Source organism: Aquila chrysaetos, chromosome 5, assembly GCF_900496995.4.
Source record: "Aquila chrysaetos chrysaetos chromosome 5, bAquChr1.4, whole genome shotgun sequence".
Taxonomy (NCBI): Eukaryota; Metazoa; Chordata; class Aves; order Accipitriformes; family Accipitridae; genus Aquila; species Aquila chrysaetos.
The window spans coordinates 75,016,796-75,037,629 of NC_044008.1; the positions used below are offsets into that span (position 1 = coordinate 75,016,796).

General features: G+C 64.7%; 2 protein-coding genes across 4 annotated transcripts in view; one reads left to right on the forward strand and one right to left on the reverse strand.

The window, feature by feature from the left end:
- SDK2 (sidekick cell adhesion molecule 2) overlaps positions 1–19,613 on the reverse strand; it is a 51,287-nt gene extending 31,674 nt beyond the window's left edge. The window contains 1 exon segment of the mRNA XM_030013828.2: positions 19,516–19,613. Coding sequence (XP_029869688.1) covers positions 19,516–19,594 — 79 coding nt within the window. The 5' untranslated portion in view covers positions 19,595–19,613.
- LOC115341238 (collagen alpha-1(III) chain-like) lies at positions 3,644–5,357 on the forward strand. 3 transcript variants are annotated; one of them, XM_030013836.1, is made up of 2 exons: positions 3,644–5,241; positions 5,303–5,357. In XM_030013836.1, exons 1-2 carry the CDS (start codon positions 4,163–4,165, stop codon positions 5,310–5,312), a joined length of 1,089 nt encoding a protein of 362 aa, XP_029869696.1. In that variant the 5' UTR covers positions 3,644–4,162; the 3' UTR covers positions 5,313–5,357. The 3 variants fall into 3 exon arrangements, with proteins under 3 accessions (XP_029869696.1, XP_029869697.1, XP_029869695.1); XM_030013837.1 differs by having other exon boundaries at positions 3,644–5,205; positions 5,266–5,345; XM_030013835.1 differs by having other exon boundaries at positions 3,644–5,199; positions 5,261–5,344.
- Positions 19,614–20,834: the final 1,221 nt, after the last annotated feature.

A 20,834-nucleotide genomic window follows, 5' to 3' on the forward strand; every position in this document is an offset into this window, starting at 1 on the left:
TGGGAGGCGTTTGGGAAGCAGGGTGCTCCTGGTGCACCTTCCCCTGGGCCCGCACGCCGTTTGCATACATCCTAATTTGATTTTAAGCAGCTAAGGCTCATCTCGCTTTGAAGCACCCGAGCCATCTGTTCTGCATTAAGGGGTGAAAAACGGCACAGAGGAGGAGAGGCGGCTCCTAATTCCACTATTGATCGTGCGATCATTATCCACCCGCGAAGGTCACGGCAGCCGCCTTGGACCGAGCGGCTCCTGTCCCCTTGCCCACAACCGGCTCCTCTGCTCCCCTGGGAAAGCCAAAACAGCCCAGCTGCAACAGGGGACAGCGGGGCTGGGGATCCCGGGTGCACCCCGGGCATCTCTTGTGGGGGGGCGAAGGCGGCACCGAGCTCTGGCCGCGCTCCCCCGGGACGGCTGTGCCGGAGCAGCTCTGGCTGCACATACGGGCGACCGCGTGTGAAATCCTCATCATCCTCCCAGCCGGCCGGTACAGAGCCGCCTGGGAGCCCCGCGCCCTGCCAGGGACCCCAGCCCAGCGCCGGGGACGGCAGGAGGAGCGGAGGGACCCGGGGAGGGCAACACGGCTGGTTTAGTGCCGACATCTCTGGAGAGGCCTCCGGGAACAAGGCAGGCTGTTCCCGGCGTTCCCCTGCCCACCAGCTCCCCGGCGGCTGCCCGCGCCGGCTCCCGCCGTCAGCGCGACGCTCCGCGGCACCGAGGGGAGACGAGTGGGGGGCCCTGATGTTGAGCAGCGTGGCACCCCCTCGCACCCCAGCCCTTCTGGCAGCCCTCCCTGCCTCAGTTTCCCTCTACTCCCCGGCACGCTGGCAGCACCCAGCATCTCAGCTCTGCTCCCGGCAAGCCGGGGGGGAGCTCCGCTCTCCCGCCATCCTGGCAGCATGACAGGCTATGGCATCACCAAATTTGGGGTGCACGGGGGTGCCCACCACCTCATCACCCCACCGCCGAGCCAGCGTGGATGGGGGCTGCTATTGCCCCGGTCCTGGACCCAGCAGGAGGTTTCCCGGTGCATGACAGCCACGTCCCCCGAAATGAAGGGTCACTATTGCTAATTCCGCCTCTCCCCCATCTGTTGTGACTGTTTACACTCCACTTGCTAATTAGAGCCTAATTAGCTGGTGCAGAAATTCATCACTTTCCAAACACAGGCGGCAGCGAGAGGCGTCCCCGGGAACATCTGCACATCTGCCGGTGGCACGGGCCGGTGCTGAGCTCCTAGGGCCGCCGGCCGGGTGCCGTGCCAGCTATGCCAGCACAGCACGGTCACCTCCATGCAGAAAGGTGCCTCCAAACCACGCCGTCCCCATCCTGCCCGCACCGGTCCCCCCAGCACCGGTGACCCTGGTGCTGAGCCCTGCCAGGGAGCAGCGCAGGGGACGCTGCCTCAAGGCTGAGCCGCTCCAGCCGAGCTGCCGGCGGTGATGGATGGGATAAATGGGATGCCAAGTGCTGGCAACAGGGAAGGGGGACGGGAATAGGGATGAGCCCAGCTCTCTCCCTCCACTGCGGATGACATTTTAATGCCAGGGCCTCACAAGGCACTAATCCTGCCTAATGGGATCACAATCTTTGCCCCTGCACTTTATTTACATAAGGGTTGCCAGGAGCTGGGTCTGAGCCCGGTGCATTAGTGCCGGGGAGGGGTACGGATGTAGGGCAGGGAGCCCCGGTCTCGTCGCAAGAGCAGTAATGGATCCTAATTCCTGGGCGTAATGGGAGAGCTGGGAACTAAGCCCCCCTCTCCCTAGCTTCAAATCCCTCTTGATGGGAAGGGACGGGGAGTTTTAAGCCCGGAGGAATCCTGGAGTGCCTGCCAAGGGCAGGGCTCTGCCGGGCAGCTGCTGGTGGGGGGGGGGGGGAAGGAGGGTGCGATCCCCCCTGCGCTTGGCAAACCCCGACAAACGGAGACGAGATGGGGATGGGGGCACAAGGCGTGACTCCACAGGTCCCCCCTGGCCACCCGCGAAGAACCAGCAGCTTGTGGGACACCCGGGTCCTTCTCCCATCTTTGCTGTGGATGCCTCGCAGGAGCACCGGCAGGCGTGGGTCCCCCTCCTGCCTGGCACGGTGACCCTTGGGACAACGCGGTCCCCCTCCCTGCTGGGGTTCAGCCCTCCTTCAGCACGGGGTCACCACCCCGCTGCCCCTTAGGGACAGGGGGTGACGCGCAGCCGCTCCCCTCCCCAGCTCGCTAATTGGAAGCTGATCAGCCCAGCACCCATTCCTGCTAATTGACATGAATCGGGGTGAGAAACAGCGCGATGCACCGGGAAGCCCCAACCGAGCCGACGCTCACCAGCACCGGTGGGATGCCCTGAATCCAGCCTGTGGGCTCCAAGCACCCAACAGAACCCAACCAACACTGAGTACCAGTACCCAGCACCGTGCCTGCCACCTCGGCCACCCAGTGCCGACATCTGCCTCAGAGAAAATAACACGTTCACCTCCCTCCCTTCCCACCGGCCCCCTTTGGTCTGGCCAGGATGCGGCCGGTGCAAAGGGGCAGCCCTGGGAAGGGGCTGCTCCGCTGTCTGCACCCCACCTCGACCGTGGGAGGGGGGACAGAGCTGTGTCCCTGGTCCCCCAAGCTTTGCAGGGCTCCCCCATCCTTCCCTGGGCATCATTGCCCAGAAAGCAGGATGGCAGCCCTCCGGGAGCCCTGGCACAGCCACCGAGCAGCCCTGCGCTCCCGCTCCGGCCCCCCTGTGCCCCCCCCAGCACGGGGAGATGGAGCTAAATCTCTTCTGCATCAGACTATCGCTGGCGCTCCGCAGCACGAAGAGATTAAAAAACAATAAAGAGAAAGCGAAACCCTCTGCTATAATTACCAGCCTTTAGCCGCCAGCGGAGGCAGGGAGGGAGGGAGGGAAGGAAAAAGGGGGAAAAAGAAACAGAGAAGAAGCAATCCACTAAAATTTTAATAGGAACCACTGCATTTAATTTAACGACACATTTTTTCAATTACCAGAATAATTGTTTTATTCATAAAACGAGTTTCAATAAGAGGGTAATTTTCCTTTGTTTTTATTATTCATTTGTGTAACATATTCGCAGCGCAGTTCCCCGGCGCCGCAGCAGCCGCTCCGCATCTGGGGGGTGGAGGGGGGGAGCAGGGGGGGCCCTGCGCCAGCACGGCAGGGAAGGGGTTAACATCACCAGGGTACCCCATAACCCCCAGACACAGCACCCATGGGGGACCACCTGAGCACCCAGGTGGGGTCAGAGCCCTGGTTGGGTGCGATGAGAGATCGCCCCGGGGAACCCATCCCGGCCAAGGCACGCTGTCCCTGGGGACAAACCACGTCCCCCCCGTGGCCACCCCGGCTGGGTGACCCTGTGCCCAGGGACGGGCGAAGCCCTGGGGCCGTGCCGCTGCCCGAGGAGCCGTCTCTTGGCTAAGTTACGTTTTCTGCTTGTCGGACGGCAGCGTGCGGTTGGGAGGCATCAATTTTTCAGTGGATGTTGGTAAAGTCATCGGGCTGATTAAATGGCACGTGTCCCCGCGGGTACGGAAGGGCACGGCCCCGCCGCGGGAATGGGAACCGCTGTAACGTCCCGGCAAGGTCCCCGGTGTCCCCACCACGGTTCCCTCCCGGGGAGGTGACAGGGACCACGCAGGGTGGGTGGCCGGCAGGTGCTGGGGGATTAGCAGCGCTCTCCACCGCTGCCGGAGCCATTAGTATTCCTGAGATGAGGCTTCATCCCCTTAATAAAAAGCAAACACAGAATTGAAATGCCGAACGCTCCGGGCACCTGGGGAGCTATGGAGCACAATGTGCTGCTGAGCAGGGACCCAGGCGTCTGGCGGGGGGGGGGGACCCAGGCATCCAGGTGGTGCCAAGGACAAAGCCAAGCACGGGGTCGAGATGCCACAGGCATCTTCGCTGAGCCCGGTTTGTCCCCCTCCCAGCACCTGAGCAGGCACGAAGCAACCCGAGTCGCCGCCCCCCGAGCACAGCCCCCCCAAACTCGCCGCACGTGTGGCCCCCGCTTGCCAGTACCCATCTGCTCCGCTGGCAGCCCCCAGCCACGCCAGCCTCATCTGGCACGGAAGGGCCAGCGCTGAAGCCGTGCCCCGGTGCCCGCACGCACGCTCCGGCAGAACGCGTCCCCTTCAATTCATCGTCTCTCCCGCAGCGACTCGATGCCGGGTTCAAATTTAGGGGAGGGGTGGCAGAGAAAGCACCAAACCCAGCCGCACGGCGATGGAGAAGCACCGGCAGGAGCAGGGATCACGGCACCCATGCAGCACCGCTCACCTGCGCGGACATCGGAGCCCCGAGCGTGGCCGTGCCATGACACCCCGCCGGCACGGGGCTCTCGGCAGAACCCAGCTTTCATCTCACCGCCTGGCAAACGCAGGTTTGTCGGCAAAACCTACCAGCAAAGGGTTGTGGTGCCCGGCGGCAGCGTGCCGAGGCGCCGTGCCAAAGCGCCTTTGCTCCTCTCTAATCTGCCTGGCTCACGCGAATGCCCTGGCGAAGCGTGGCGGCGGCGTGGCCGTGCGTGGCGGGAGGGAGGCACGGCACGGCACGGCGTTCGGCTCGGCTCGCTCAAACCGGGGATGAAAGGCAGCGTTGCCGCCCTGGATGCAATGGGGGAAGATGCCCTTCGTGTGGCACCGGCCCCGCTTTGCTGGGACCCCCAGTCTCTCCACACCCCCCAAAGCGTCACGGCCACGAGCTGCAGCACAGGGACACAGTTGGGGGTTGAGGGACTCCCCTTCCCGCTTGCACCAGGACCGGGCGGTCCTGGGGGCATGGGTGTCCCCACGTCCCCTGGTACAACCGGGGGGGCTCCAGCCCCGGCCGCACGCTGCAGCCTCCCTGGGGCTTGCACAGGGCTGACAGCGGGGCAGGACGGCTCCATCCTCCCCAACCCATCGCCCACCAAAGCCAACATCCATCCCAGCATCCGTCCTCGGTCCGGATCCCAGCGGAAAGGCCTGGCCCAGGAGCACAGGGTCAGCCACAGGGGACACCCCAGCCGTCCCATGTTCCCCCTAAGGCTGGGCGGGTGGCCATGGGGTGCCACGGGGTGGCCTCGGTCCCCACTGGCACACAGAGCGGGGCACCCGCACACAGTCCTGCCTGGCACAGGATCCGGCACAATCCTGCCCATCTCAGCCCCGCGGATCAGTCAGGCCATGCCGTGGACCCATGGTCTATCTTTTAATGTGCTTTTTTTACTTTTTACTAAGAAAAAGACTTATAATTGCAGACAATCTGTCTTTTCATGTGTGTTTTTTACTTTTTACTAAGAAAAAGACTTATAATTGCAGATGTGTCCATTAATCGTCACAACTTACTTTGTTCCCTTCCTTCCCTGCTTTTCCCCTCCCTCCCCTTCTCCCCCCACTGAGACCAAGAGCTTTAAAACTCTCCTTCTGGCTATTAATCAAAAGCAACCTCTCTGCTATCATGAGCATACTTGCCATAAATTAATAGGGGCCTTCTTAATCAAATCTTATCTCCTCTCCGAGCGCCCGGCACGTGGTGCTGGGGTTGGTATCCCAGTCCGCCTGGCCGTGAAATGCAATTTCCAATACTCCGGTGGACTCGGCAGCTCTGCTCAGTCTCCTCCTCCCTGCCCATGCCTGTACCTGTGCCGGCCCGGCAGCACGGCCGAGAGAGAGGGAGAGGGATTCAGCACACTAACTGCGGAGGTGGCTCCCAAAAGACACGCTCCATTTCTCCGCCATTTACCGTGTTTATCCACAGCCCCTGCAGACAGCACTCGCCTTCCTGTATTATTTAGAGGGTGCAGCCCGAGCCAGGGGGTTCGGTGCTTGCCGGCGGCAGGAGGCTGCGAACAGAGCAATCGTGGGAAATCCTCCTGCCCGAGCTGGGGGCATGGCAAGGCAGTAGGGCCAGAGCACAGCTTCTCGGAGGGTCAGCCAAGAGCTCTTGGACCTGCAAGCTCGTGGTGCTTCGCTCGCCATGGCACGCTAGAGAACACCATCCCTCCAGCCCCCGCAGCACAGCCCCCCATCCCTGTCCCACCAGGTTTCCCTTCTCCCCATCCACATGGTGCCTTCTCACCGCACACCCTTTCCCAAGGGCAGCTGCAACCCCAGCGTGACGACACGGACCCACGCGTCCCAGGCAATGCCACCCCAGGGCAGCCCTTGCCCCACGCACGTCACCATCCATCCCGGCTGCAGCTCCGATCCGTCCCCGGGAGCCCAGCCGGGCTGCGGCAGACCTCAACCCCAGACCTCCCCTCCAGCCCTGTCTGAGCTGCAGCAGTTCCCCAGTCCCGTGGGGTTCCCAGGCAGCAAACGTTGAGCTGGGACAGAGGGGAACCTGAAAACGGTGCCCTACGGCTGCTGCTTCGCCACGCTGGGGCTGCTAATTACAGCCCTCTCCTTTGCCGCTCAGAAAATCCTGTGCCGGTTGTGATTTTCCTGCTTGACGGAGGCAGCCCTGCCTCCCCAACAGTCTGAGACAGGCACGGGGACCTTCGGCTTGGTCCCTCCTGCAGCTCCATAGTCCAAGCCAAGCCCCGAGCAGCGGGGAGACGATGGGGGCTGCAGCCGGGAGCCACACCAAAAAGGAGCTGCTTCTGGTAGAGCGATTGCAGAACAGAGCTAAGAGGGTTTTTAACCGAGGCAGAACAACCTGGAGAGCCTCCCTCACTCGGCCCCAATCACACCGAGATCACAGGAATAAAACCATCTTTGTTGCACGGAAGAGAGGCCACGGCCGTGAGCCATCGGCAGGTCGGAGCAGGGCTCCGCTGCCTGCGTTCAGAGGACAGGGGAGCATCTCGCAGCGGCCGCATCCCTCCGGCAGCAAACCCCAGAGCTGTGCCAGGTGCCGTGCCCATCCTGCCCAGGACCGGGCACCAGTGCAGCCCTCGGGAAAAGAGCCGGTGCACGATGGTGCAGCCGAGAGGCTCCCAGGCTGCACGGACACCCGGTGCCCTCCAGCCATCTGCCGCCGGCACGGCACACACCCTGCAATGACCTTGCTGCCGAAACGCATCCGTCTCTGCTCCGATGCCTCACGCCGAGCCCATCAGACCGCTCACGGCACGGGGATCTGCTGCTCTGCCACGGCAAAGGGGCACGGGCAGCGGGAGGGCTGCCAACCAAGGGCACGCTGCTCCTTGGGCTTGGGCGATGGCTCTTGCCAGCTTGGAGAGGCACGGCTGGAGCCGGGCACCTTTTCATCTCCATCCAACCCTCCTCGTTTTTGTGCGATTGCTTTAGCAATTTCCTCGTGGAGGAAAAAGGTCGTCTGGGTGGTGGGGGAGCCCTCGGGACATGGAGCCACCTCCCAGCAAGGGTGCAAGGACACGTGCATGTCACCCACACCGCAGGAGGGGTCCGGCAAAGGAGGGGAGCCGGACCCAGCGCTGCCGCCCCAGCAAGGAGCCAGGCTGGACCTGGTAGAGCCCACGGCTCTGGCACCGCTGCCCCACTCCCCTGCGCCTCCCTCGGAGGAGATTCGGGGTTTCTTACATGCCGTAAGCTGATTGCAGAGGTGTGTTAACTGGATTAGGTGGGAGGCTGAGAGAGACGCAGACCTGGAAGAGCTGCTCAGCGGAGCACAGCTCCTGTCCGTGTGACGCCGGCAGGATTTACAGAGCCGGTTTTTAAACTGATTTTCTTCCCTTAAGCCTTTGGAAAGGTGAAGCTCTGGGAGGGACATGGGCTCTGCCACCTCCTCGTCCGCTCCAAAAGTCCTGCAGGGCCCTGGCGTAGGCTGGCAGCGGGGTCACGTCCCCGCATCGGTCCCCGCGGCCACCCCTGCCCTCGGCGCTGGCAGTGAGACGGGCAGGGTGACACCGCACAACCTCGGGCAGCACCAGCCCGGCTGGGCACCCGCAGCACCTCGGGGAACAGCACAGTGACCCCGAGCCCCCGCACGGCCCCATCAGCACCCACCCACCCACCCACGGAGATAATCCCCGTGGGCAGCAGGCACTAGCTCAGGGCTCTCGGTGACAGCCCTGCGGTTAATGCAAGCTGACCGCTATAGGGCACAGCCGGGGGGGGGGAGGGCCAGGGCCTCAGCACCCCCCTCCCCAGCTGCACCCAGCCCAGGGGGAGCTGCCCAAATCCCCCTGCCCAGACCCAGCCCGGGGCAAAGGAGACGCCGACGGGGACCACAGCAATCCCGGGATGCAGGAGCAGCCCAGCAAACGACGTCCCCCGCACGGCACCGGTGTCACCTGCAAACTGCGCAGCAGTTTTGCCGGCGTCACGCTTCATCCATCTCCGCCGGAGCTCTGCCGCGGCGCTTCCCAGCCTCAAGGGCAGGGGGAAGAGGCAGCGGGTGCAATTTCCAGGGCCAGCAGCATTCACCAAAGCCCAGGCAGAGACCAGGAGCCCCCAAAAAGCCAAGGTGGCCCCGGCACGGTACGTAGCCGGATCTGCTGTGGCACAGCCAGCACGAGCCGGGATCCAGCCCCTCGCACCCAATGGCTCCGAGCGGGGTTGGCGCTGCCTGCCAGGGCCATGGCATCCCGCAGGACAGACAGATGGATAGACGGACGCCCTCCTCCCGCACTGCCTCCCGCCAGGCCGGCGGGACACCCCAACCGTGCTGCCATCTCCCCTTCCTCCTCCCACATCTGTCTCCAGGCCCATACTTATTTATTTATTTGTTAATTAACTGCCGTTTCCATAACAAACGCTCCAGCTTCTCCCAGCCTCCAACAGCCCTGGGGCTGGATTGTTAACTAGGATTTTAATTTGTTAATTAAAAGCAGGATGGCTCCGTAACAAGCTCCTCTTCTGCAGCCGGGCTCTCAGAGGGCTCAGCGGGCCATCGGCTGAGCCGGCAGCCTCGCCATGCCCAGCCGAAGCCTCGCACAGGGATGGGGAATATGGGGAGGGGCGAGCACGGCTCCCCCAGGACAAGGGGCGTTTGGAAAAGGGACATCGAGCTCGGCAGCACCGCGGTGCCTGCTCAGGACCTCCCTTCTCCCAACAGCGGTGCTGGACATGACGCCACCTCCCTTTGCGGCTTCAACTCGGCGATCCCTTCCCCAAACACCACGCAACCCCCAGCACGCGTCCCCGGCCATCGGAGGGTCCCAAACCTGGCGACCGACCCCCCCTCTGCCCACTGCGGCAGAGCCGGAGCTGTGCCAGCATCATCCCCTCTCAGCTCCCACGCTTCTGCCCAAGGACCGCAGCCCGGGGCAGCCCTCAGCACCCAGCCCCTGCGGCACTGAGCACCCAGCCCGGGTGCACCCCGATGCAGACGTGGGCCAGGTAAGGCTGGAGATGCTCCTGGAGCCAAGGGAGAGACGTCAGCCCTGGCCGGGGAACAGCGTCTCATTCAGCCCCGCGGCGAGGCCGTGGCTGGGAACAGAGCGGGGCTGTGTGCCTGCCCGTCCCTGCCTGCCTTCGCACACCCAGCCCCTCTGCCCGCCCGCCCCGGCAGCGCCGGATGGAAAAAATAACATTTCCCCTCGCGGGAAACCCCGAACAGACGCACACACGGCACCGTTGTGTGTTCCCAGCCCGCGAGCCCGAAGGGGGCCGACAAACAGAGCTTTGTGCTCTGAAGCACCGCGTGGCCCCTACGGACCCCCACGCCTGGCCCTTGAGCACACGGACCCCGGGAACCTGGCCTCAAACTTGGCCCCAAAGGCACAGACCCCAGCACGGAGCTCCAAACCCAAGCCCAAATGCACGGAGCTGCGGGGAGCTGCAAGGGACCCGCAGCAAAGGGGCCGTGCAGGGATGCTCCTGGGGGGGACAGGAGCTCCCCCAGCCCAGGGGCACGTCCCCAGCTCTGCCCAGCTGCGGGTGGCACAGCTGGACATCACCGTGGGCTGCAGCGAGCCTTTCCCCCTGCCGAGCATGTCCCCACGCAGGGCACAGCCCCGTCCCCAGCCAGGGATGTTTAACAAGGTCCCGGCTCCAGCTGAAACTCCTTCCCCAGCAAACTCCTTCCGATGCCACAAATCCTCCCGACCCCGCGATTACGCAGCTCCGCCGTATCTGGGTCACTGCTGTGAGTCACGGACACCCGGAGAGTGACTCAATGCAATTAGAGGGGCCAGATCCTGCGGCTGATTTCCCCAGGAGAGACTCCAAAACAGTGAGGAGGGGAAGGACAGACAGACATCACCTCCAGAGCCCCCAACAGCCACCAGCCAGACACTCTCCAGGCAGGAGAGAGGGTGAACACGGATCCCCCTCCCCGCAACCTCGGAGGGGTGGAGGGGCCCTTCCCAGCCCCATTCCCAAAGGCTTCACAGCCAGGACCGGAGCTTCCCCGCGAGGGTTTGGCAGGAATGGGCTCCACACCCAACTGCCAAGCAAGGCGGGGGTCCCGACAGCCCTGGCCCCCAACCCCAGGGTGGTCCCAGCACTGGGTGGGATGGATGGTACACGAGCCCGGTGCAGCGCAGCACAGCTCGGGGCGGGATTTGTCCCCATGGGACATATCGAGCGTATCCTCCAGGTATTCCTGGAAGGCAACCACAGCCCTGCGCTGCGGTGGCTCCCAGGGCCACCGCGGCCGAGGAGGGGTGGGAAAGCAAAGCCACCACCAGACCTGCCCTGCAGGAGCCCCGGCAGCGCCTGGGATGTCACTTCTGCAAGGGACATCCGTGCCCCTCATCGCCATCCCCGAGCTCCTGCCGCCCCCCGCATCCCCCAGAAACGCTCAGCACAGCCCTCGCCCTGCAACCCCCCTCGCAGACAGACAGACAGCCGCTTTCCAGGCTCGCCGCGAGAATCTCAACAAGGCGACATTTCCCAACTGAAAAAATACAGCGGGGAAAGAAAAACAGAAGACAGAAACCACAAGAAAAACCCCACTCAGCCTTTCCCATGGCGCTGACGCAATTAAGTCGCCAGCCCCGCGGGATGGAAAACACTTTGCCAGCTCCCTGCCCCCCCCATGCCGAGCGGGACGAAGGCACTGGCGGCCGCGGTCCCCCTCCCTGCGGCACAGCCCCGAGCCAGCAGGCACCGGGCACTCGCCGATTTACTGGGGTGTTGCCCAGACATCCTTTTTTCCAAAGTATTAATTAGTCATTGCATTGCTCACTTGAAACATAAATAGCTGTAGCATGACAGCGAACACGAGTTTTGCTTGGAAAAAACCTTTTCCAAAGCTTTTCCTTCCCAGACGCCCCTGTTTGCAGATGGGGGACGGGAATAACTCGCAGCCTGGCAATCCCCCCCCCCCCAGCCATCCACAACAGCCCTGAATTTCCAGGGCAGAGAAGCGAACTCTGGTCATTGCACTTATTTACACACTTGTGGCTCTCCCAGCCAGAGGGGCTTTTCCAGCCAACGCCGCGATGCCGGGCCAGCGATTCCAGCGGCAAAGCCAGCACCGCTGCCCAGCCTGACGTGAAGCTTATGGGGAGAAGCCAAGCGAGCGAGACTCCACCACCGCCCCAGGTGAAGCGCTCCAGCAGCTCATTGCCCCCGCTCGCTGCACGTGCCTTGTTTCCACCCTCCACTGCACAGCTCGGCTCCCCGCCGCTGCCCTCCCAGCCCTTCTTTCCACCACACAAGCGAGGAAAATGGAGAAAATGGGGAGATGATCCATTCGCCTTCCTCCGCTCGCACCCCACGCGTGCAGGCAGAAGCCGGGTGCTCAGCGCTTCCCGGTGCTCAGCCAGCGGGGAGGGCTCTCCCAACGGCAGAACTCTGAATTAAACATACCACCCTAATGAGTTGATTTTATTAGTTTGCGAATGCATTGAGAACTCATTATCAAAATAAACATCAATTCACTCCACCGAGCGCGGTGCCGCACAAGCGCACGCCCCGGCAGCGCTGCAGCTGGGGCCGCACGCGGCTCCCACCCCGAGACGTGCCGCTGGTCCCCTCCGCGCCCCATCTCCGGCACCCACCACGGGCTGGCCCCAGGGTGGTACAGGGGCAGCAGGCACCTATCCATCCCCGAAACCCAAAGCCTCTTGCGCTCCATTTTGGCTGCCGGGCTTCAGGCTGGGCACCCAGCGTTGCTGCTTGCTGGGGTGGGACAGTCCCCGGCTCCTGCCACCGCAGCAGCGGGCTCTGCGAGGTCCCCTGGGACCCGCTCGGTGCTGCTGGAGGGCGAGAAGCCGAGCCACGACCCCTCGGGGCCGCTGCGGGGCAGGCAGAAGCCCCCACCCTGCCCCAGAGTCTCCAGCCCCTTGCAATCGCCCCCGGGAGCCTGTGCAGCACCCAGCGCCGGTGCATCGGGGGCTTGGCAGACCCCAAGACCCCCCAGGGACAGCCAGGGCAGGAGGCAGCACCCCGGCCCCGGGGAGCCAGCGCCGAGCCCCTCTCCGGCAGGGCCGGCGCGCCAAGGCGTGAAGCGGGGGCACAGCGGGCGCATTGTCCGGCTCGGCAGGACGCGCTCCCTTTGGAAACAGCAGCTAATCCCATTTCATCCCCCTTCACGGCCATCAGCTGTTTTTCAGGCATTCAGGAGGCGGGTTGCTGAAACCAGAGCTATTGTGTCCGCCGCGCCCCAGCCCCCTCCATCCATCCATCCATCCATCCATCCATCCCGGCCCCACGCTGGGCCAGGATCCGGCAGCACGTCCACACCCAGCTCCTGCCCCAGCACCGTCCCCAGCCAGACCTTCACGGACTGCCGGGAGATGGGGATGCCGGACCCATGCAGGACTCACTCCCCTTTGCCTCCCCGCAAGCTCTCAGCCTGACCCCACGGTCCAAGCCCAGGCAAAGAGGAAGAGGAGGGGATGCACCGAGCATCTCACCGTGCTGAGACCCATGGGCACAGGCTGAGCCCCAGAGACAGCCACCTGCACAACCCAGCGCTCGATTGCTCCTCACGCAGGCTCCCAGAAAGGATGAATAAGGAACATAAATGACCCCATAAAACCCCAGTTAATGTCCAGCCTGTGTCCTAGATTCAGCCCGGTTTCCTCACCCAGCCGCGGCTCACAGCCAGTGAACCGGGATGCGCTGGAGGCGGATGGCTCTGCAGGACAGGGACAGAGGGACAGGCTCCTCCAACCATCCTGGTAAATGCACCCCAGCCCTGCAGGTCCACGCAGGGAGTGGGTCCCCAGCCCCGCTCTCGCCCCAGGGGAAATGCCCTCTGGCTCGGGCAATTCACACAGGAGTGGGCACAGGCACCCTGATCTATGAAGGGGCTCTAAAAATAGCGTTTCTCTTCATCAGCTTGTTGTAAGCCATGAACACAGCCATGCTGCCGAGTGCTGGGGCTCTTCTACCAGCCAGGGTGACCTGCTGGCCTCAGGGGACAGCCAGAGTCTTCCCCCCATGCCACATGTGTCCCTGCTCCCCAAGAGGCACAAGGGACACCCATCCTTGCAAGCCAGGGGTAGCAGGACCCTGCCAGGCACCCCAACCCCTGCCAGCTTCGTACATGGACCCGAGCGTCCTGGAGAAACCCCTCCAGGGACCAGCGCTCCCACCAATAAATCCACATCCCGCTCCTCGCCCCAGCAGGACCCAGGCGACACTGCTGCAGGGAGCCAGGAGGGCTCAAGGTTACGGATGAGGACTTGCAGGTTGTCGTCTCACCCAGCAGTGCAAAAAGCAATTAGCTATCGCAGCTAAAATTAGCTCAGCGGTTTCTTTCTGCTAATGGTCAAACTCATCAAGGTTTCCCTACACCGGGGGCCTCGGCACCTCCGCGTGGGCAGGCAGTGATTGATGAGAGCTGACGGAGCCGCTCACGTGTGCCTGCGTACGCAGGGCAGCGGGACACCAGCCGGCACCGCACTGCAGTCCCCTTCCCACCGTAGCCACTGCCACCTCTGCCCGGTGCCTCAGTTTCCCCCCCCCGGCTACCCAGGGGTAGAGCTCCCGGCACGCTCAGGACGGCCAGCCCGGAGCCGCCACGTGCCGAGGTGGACGACGGGGACGAGGACTGCCGGCAGGGAGGGAAGGGTGGGTGGTTTCGGCACGGGGGCTCCGGCATTCCTCGAATCGCCACCGTGCCATCCCCGCTGCCGGCCGGGATGCCCAGCTGCCGGCACGCCGCGGCAGCTGGTCCCAGCGCCCAAGGCCTTCCCCAGCCCTCGGTGGCTGCCGGCCAGGAGGTGACACCGATCCACGATCCACGCAAGGAGGTGACAACGCGGAGCAGCCGGCTGCTGCCAGTCACGGCATCCCCAGGGATGGCTCCGCCTGAGGCCCCAGAGCCCCCCGCTCCCCAAGTCTCTGCTCCTGGGGGGGCTGAGGATGGGAGGGGGGGGGGCAGAGCCACCCCATCAGAACGGGGAGACAAAGGGGGGGCCGGGGACCAGCTGCAGCCCGGGAATGTCCCCTGCCCTCGGCCCCGTTCCCAGGGATCAGGTTACCCAGTTCCCAGGCAACCCGAGCCCGGCATGGCTTTCCAGGCGCAGGCATTCCTGCACCCCGCGGGGCTGGGGGCGAGGGGAGGGGGCCGCCGAGGGGGCCTCTGCCTTCCCTGGGTGCAGGCAGGTGGTGGGCATCAGGCAGGGAAGAAAGGGGGGAAGGTGAAGCATCGCTGGGAGCGAGGTGGGGGACGCACCCCCAAAGCAGCACTGGGAGCAGAGGGTTGCACCCCAAAGCACCGCTGGGAACGAGGCGCGGGTTGCACCCCCAAAGCATCACTGGGAGCAGAGGGTTGCACCCCAAAGCAGCGCTGGGAGCGAGGTGTGGGATGCACCCCCAAAGCATTGCTGGGAGCAGAGGGCTGCACCCCCCAAGCATCGCTGGGAGCAGAGGGCTGCACCCCCCAAGCAGCGCTGGGAGCGAGGCAAGGGTTGCACCCTAAAGCAGCGCTGGGAGCAGAGGTTTGCACCCCAAAGCAGCGTTGGGAGCGAGGTGTGGGATGCACCCCCAAAGTGTCGCTGGGAGCAGAGGGCTGCACCCCCAAAGCAGCGCTGGGAACGAGGCAAGGGTTGCACCCCAAAGCATCGCTGGGAGCAGAGGGTTGCACCCCAAAGCAGCGCTGGGAGCGAGGTGTGGGATGCACCCCCAAAGCATCGCTGGGAGCAGAGGGCTGCACCCCCAAAGCAGCGCTGGGAGCAGAGGGCTGCACCCTGACAGCCGGTCCCCAGCCCCACCGAGAGGGTACTCAGGGCAGTGCCCACGCAGGCGGCATTGCCGGCATGCCCAGGGTGTGAGGGATGCCAAGCGGGACCAGCAAGGCAGGGAGACGCTGCCAGCACATTCCAGTCTGCCGGAGGGGCAAAGGGTGGCAGGAACGCGCCCTCAGTCCGGACAGACCTCCAGGGATGGCTCTGGGGATGCAGAGGGTGGGAACCTCAAAACAGAGCAGCAGCCCCGGGGATGGGGCAGGTCCCTGGCATTACCGCTGCTCTGAGTGACCCTGGCCCCGTGTCCTCTCCAGCAGCTCCGTGCAACGCTCCTCTGCACAGGAGGAGAAGCTCCCAGGACATCACTTTGCTCCCACCACCCCCAGTCCTCCCGGTCTCATGGGTGCTGGATCCCCACGGGTGCTTTGGAAGACCAAGGCCCGGTGCCACGCGCAAGGAGCCATACGGCACCGGCAGAGCACCGCAGCCACCGGCTTCTCCGCACAACCCTGTGCCCACACACCAGCCCCGGCACAACCACGGGGACTCAGATTGCCCTTCGTTAGCACGATCACATCACCACTGACAGCAGTATATTTATTACTGGCCTGGCACTGACCGTTTTTCACCCAGCGACACGCAACTTACTAACAAGCTCAGGGAGGTAATGAGGGCTCAGAGGCGAGGGGACCCACCACTCACCCACCCCAGCTGGGACCCAGCACCCAAAGTGTTTTGGTCCCACACAGCTCTGCACCCCAGTCTGAGCAGGGCCTTACTCATCCCAGGCAACAGTCTGTGATGCTGCTGCAAAACATCAGTGCACCCCCAAACAGTAACGTGTGTTGTGGCTGGAGCTCATCCCGAGGCAGGAACCAGCCACATCAGGGATCAGCTCCAGGCACAGGCTGGGGACGAGGACACGGTTCATAAAGACGCAGGGTCACCCCTCATCACACCGCCCTGCCGGCACCCCGCGAGCCAGCCTCCCTCCTCCCAGGTTTCATTATCAGCATTTTCCCAGGTTCACAAGCAACCTGCATCTGCCTGCCTCCCTCCTTCCCTCTCTCCAACTCCTTCATTTGCTCCCACTGATCAAAAATGCCACCGCATCCTAATCCCCATCACTAAGGGACGAGCGGCACTTGTCATTGCCACCTGGGTGGCACCGGGGCAGGAGCCGCTCAGCCGTCCCCAGCTATCCCAGCCCACCGATGTGTGCCCAACCGTGCCGGCAGCTCCAGCCCTACCAGGCAGCCGAGGTGGGTATGAGCTCACAGCTGCCCTCCTTCCCGCTGGCAGCCCTCGTCCTGCCTGTTGTCCCCCCCGGGAGCCGGCTCCCAGCCCGCGGGCACGGTGACATACCCCACTGCTGCTGTGGCTCGCATCACCGGCACCCCAAACCTTTGGGGACCGGCCAGGGCACCAAGCACAGCGATGGGGCATGGCGACACGGGCTGCCTGGGATGTGACTGTATCCCCCTCCCCTTACGGTTATCAGGTCATCAAAATTTCATTGCTGTGCCTGGTCACTAATGGCTTCCAAAGAAGCATCAAATTTTAATCTTTCCTTCCTTTCCCCTAAAAGCCACTTTCCTTCCTGAGCCAGAGCTTTGCACGAGGCCACCGGCTAACGTGACGGCCACGCTCGCGGGGAAGGGGAAGCCAGGGCAGGAGACACCCACGCTCGGCCATCCCTTCCCCAGCAGCACCCTTCACAGGAGTCCTGGCATGAACCTGTCACCCGCATCACGTCCCCGGGAAGGAGCAGGGACTCGTCCCCCTCCTGCTCTGCCCCACGGGGCTCCATGCATGCGGACGTGCCCAGGCACCATGTATGGGTGCCAGAAGGTGCCAGTACCCCCCCACTCCAGTCCCTAATAAGCCTCTTTGGTGGAAGCTGCCCGTCTCAGGCCCCTGCCCCAAATCCCATCTGGAACCTTAAGCCTCCCAAATCCCTCCTGGGACTGGCCGCAGCCTCCTCAATCCCATTAGAGGTGCTGTGCTAGCACTGGGGGTCCCAGGCTGTGCCCCCAGCCCTGGGTGGGGGGAAACTGCATCCCTGGGGGTCCCAAAACCTACAAAAGGTGGGGAGGAGGGGACTGGGACACCCCCAGACACCCAGCCCCCCCAGCTCTTGGGGGGCCCTTTATTGTCTTGCTAATCGGCTGAAGGCACCTTTGCTGCAGGCGTGGGCTGGCTGGGGCAGGGCTGGCAGCAGCGGGCTGCCCGTGCCCCCCCCGGCCATGGCACAGCTTCCCGGCCGTGGCACCGGCGCTCGGCCCCGGCACAGGTCGCACTGCGACACAGCTCCCGCCCGGGCGGCGCTGACTGATTAGCCTTCCACCCAGCACCGCATTCGGCTCCGGGTAATTAGCGCGAGGCCTCTAATCAATAAGTTATTTTTTGCTGTGGATAATTAATAATTACACAGCACAGACGGGCTGTAATTAAACTTCCATCCCCTCTCTCCCTGGCAGCGCGGGGCCTTTGTTTTACCAACTGCAGGTATTAAAGTGTTTCATCCTGCGCCCGGGGAGCCCCGACGCCCCGGCCAGGGAGGTCTCGCGCCGTCCCCTCCTCCTTCCCTTCTCTATTGATCCCATTTTCTTTGGCTGCCTGAATCAATAGCACCGGCACAAAGCGCTGCCTGCCTCCGTTCCCGCTGCCAGCCCCGCCGGGATGCCCAGGCAGGGCTGTCCTGCCTGCCCCACCGCAGCGGGGCTGAGCCAGAGGCCGAAGCCGATGCGGAGTTGCCCACCCGCACGGCAACTCCTTCGCTGTCTCCCTCGCCCCAGCGCCCAGTCCGCCCCAACGGGCTGCAGTGGTGAGCGTCGGCAGCCCACGCGTGCCGGGCACCGCAGCCGAGGAGGTGACCCTGCCGGTGCATCCCCGGTGCCATCTGCAGCGGGGGAGACAGGCACGTGCCAGGTTTTGGCAATGCTCCCCCCACCGCAACTCCGTCGCGGGCAACCACCGCTCTCACTCGCCCGTGGCTGCTGCCTGCCACGCAGCGCCGGGGCCGGGCACCGAGCAATGTCACGGCGCCCGCGAGGACGTGACACACACCGCAGGGAGCCGAAGCCGCAAAGCTCGGCTCCCGCGCCAGGAGAGGGGAGCAAAGCCCCTTCCCCAACGCTCGCGAGGGCCGAAGCACAGGCAGCCCCAGGTCTTCCACCCCACGGCAAGACCCCAGAGCCCAACAGACTAATGGAAGGAGATTCGGTCACACCAAGGAGCCCGTCCCGCAGGCGGGAACAAACGGACCACGGGGGACCCGCCAGGCGGAGACGCCAGCCAGGAGAAGAGAAACTCGGCAAGGGAGTGAATCAATCAAAGAGACCTTCACAGCTCCCCACACAGGGCCTGCCCAGATAATATACTGCCGCTTTAGATGTTATGTTCTGAACTTAATTACTGAGAAATTATAGCAGTGCTGGGGGAGGCTCAGGGGGAGCGGGAGGACGGGAGCGCACAGGGACTTCTGGCTCCGCTTGCTGCCACAAACAAGGGCAAGAAATGTCGCGGGCAAGGACCCCCAGCGCTACGCCCCACTGTGCCCCCTCCCCGTTTCACAGCCTGGATCCGCTCGGTCCAAGCGGTAGGGACAGAGGCGGCCGTGCTGCAGCCCTGGCAGCCGGGAGCCTCCTCTGCAGCCCCGTGGGGAGCCTTGCTGCTGGGAAGGGGATGGGATCCCAGGGCCCCCTGGCATCTCTGAACCCCAGCTGCACCCCAAAGGGCCACAAACTATTTCTACATCCCTCTCGGGCAGCTAAAGCCAGACTGTGCCGTGCCACAGCTCCAGAGGCGAGGAGCAGAGAGGGGCTCACCCTGCCCAGCAGTACTGCCTCACCCCAAGGGCCGGCTGGGTGCACAGGGAGCCCTGGGCACCCACGGGGGCTCAGGGCTGCAGACCCCCTCCAGCCCCAGCCCCCTGCCCAGTCTGACCAGCCAGCTGGAGGTCGATGGGACCAACCCCAGGGCAAGAGTTGCTCCCTGGGAGCTCCCCAGACTTGCACCCCAGGTCTTGCAGTTCAATGGGAGTCCCCCGGGAGGGGGTGAAATGGGTGCCTTTACCCTCCGCCATCCCCGGTGAATGCTCAGCCTCCCAAAAGTGGTCCAGGGCAGTCTCTACCCCATGCTCAGAGCAACATTTCCCCCTCTCATCCCCAGCCTGGGGGCAGTTATATGGGGCAGGGGGATGGAGGAGGCAGAGCAGAGCCGTGCTGCTCGCCCCCGCCGAGCCCTCCCGGACACCGCGCTGTGCTCGGCACCAGCGGGCCCCGGGCCCCCAGCTCCGGGGGAGTGCTTCTTGAACACCATCGATGCTGTGCCCCCCGCAACGGCAGGAGCTCCGGGGCCACCTCGGTCCCCACACCCCAAGCTGGCACAAAGCTTCCCCAGCCCGGGAAGGTGAGGGCTCGGCTGAGGGGACACCCACCCCCCAAACCCTCCGCGGTCCATCTCCAGCATCACAGTCGGAGCTGGAGGGTGCCCCCCCCCTCACCAACCACATCCCCTTACCTTGGGCACCGGCTCCCGGGGGGCCGGGCAGGGCGAGCACCGCGAAGCACAGCAGCCCCCAGCTCCCGAGCCGGGCCATGGCTCCGCCGAGATGGGGTGGGGGGAGGGTGTGGGGTGGGGGGGCAACTTCCCCCGACTTTATAATCCGGTCCCCGCTGCTGGCCGGGCACCGGGGCGTCCTCCGGGCTCCGGCGCAGGGACCCCCGCAGCAGCTCTGCTCGGGGGGAGGCGAAGACGTTGGGCTGAAAGGCTTCTCGTAGAGCTTAGAGGGGGGGTCCGCAGGCAGCTCCCCACCATGTGCAACTTCCCCGGGGCCGTGCGGAGCCGGGACCCCCAAATCCGGAGCGGGGGCCGGCAGCCGAGCCCCTCCCCAAGCGTTGCGCCCCGCGTCAGGGAAGGGAACGGGAAGCGCAGGGCTGCTCGCCCCCGGCCCCTCCTGCCCACCCGGGCACCATGGGGGCCGGGCCCCCGCCGCCCGCCGCGCCCGGAGCCGAGCGCACCGCAGCCGCTGAAAAGTTTGGGGTCCAGGGGCTGGGGGCGGCAGGCGGCCCCTCCCCGGCGTTCAGCTCCTGCCTGAGGACATCCCCGCCTGAGGCGGCTCCGGGCGACGGGGGGGTTGGGGGGGAGCCCCCTCTCCCCCCGTTGCCTCCCGCTGCGTCCCGGCACCCGCGGGGAAGGGGGGGGGGGGGGGGGGGGGAAAGTGCGGCGGCGGCGCTCGGCGGCGCGGGGTCCCGCTCGGAGCCGCCGGTGGTGCGCGGCGGGCGGGCTGGCGGCGCCGCGCCGTCCCCTCTCGGCGCTCCGGCCGGCTGCTTGCTTCTCCTGCGCGGCTCGGCGGCGGAGTGAGCGGTGGCGGCGGGGTTCGGCGGAGCCGGGGGCAGCCCGAGCCGGGGAGGCGGGGAGACGGCGCGGCTCCGAGCGCTACCCAGCGGCCGCTGCCGGGCGCGCACGGAGCCGCGGGGGGAGCCGGCGCGGCAGGCGCGTCCCCCCGGCCGCCCCCGGTTCGTGCGGGTCCCCCGCCCCCGGTATCCCCAGCTGTAGAAGCAGGAGCTCCCGTCTGCATCTTTCGCCTCTCCAAACGCCTGGAGCCGCCCCCCAGCCCCTCTGACAGCACTCCCAAGCATCAGCAGCCCGTTCCTGGGAAGGGGGCACAGCGTGTCCCCGAGGTAGCTCAAAAGCAGAACTCATTGCCACAGGATTATCAAAGCAAACATTTTAGGGTTCTCAAAAAAAAAAAAAAGTTCTAACCAGCAGCACCTCCCAGATAACATATCACCTCTTCAGGCCTGATCCTCCAATTCCTCAAGCCCAGATCTCCCGAC

What these genes read in the sequence shown, in the direction of transcription:
- LOC115341238 (XM_030013836.1), top strand. Translation starts at nt 4,163, where the DNA reads ATGCCGGGTTCAAATTTAGGGGAGGGGTGGCAGAGAAAGCACCAAACC.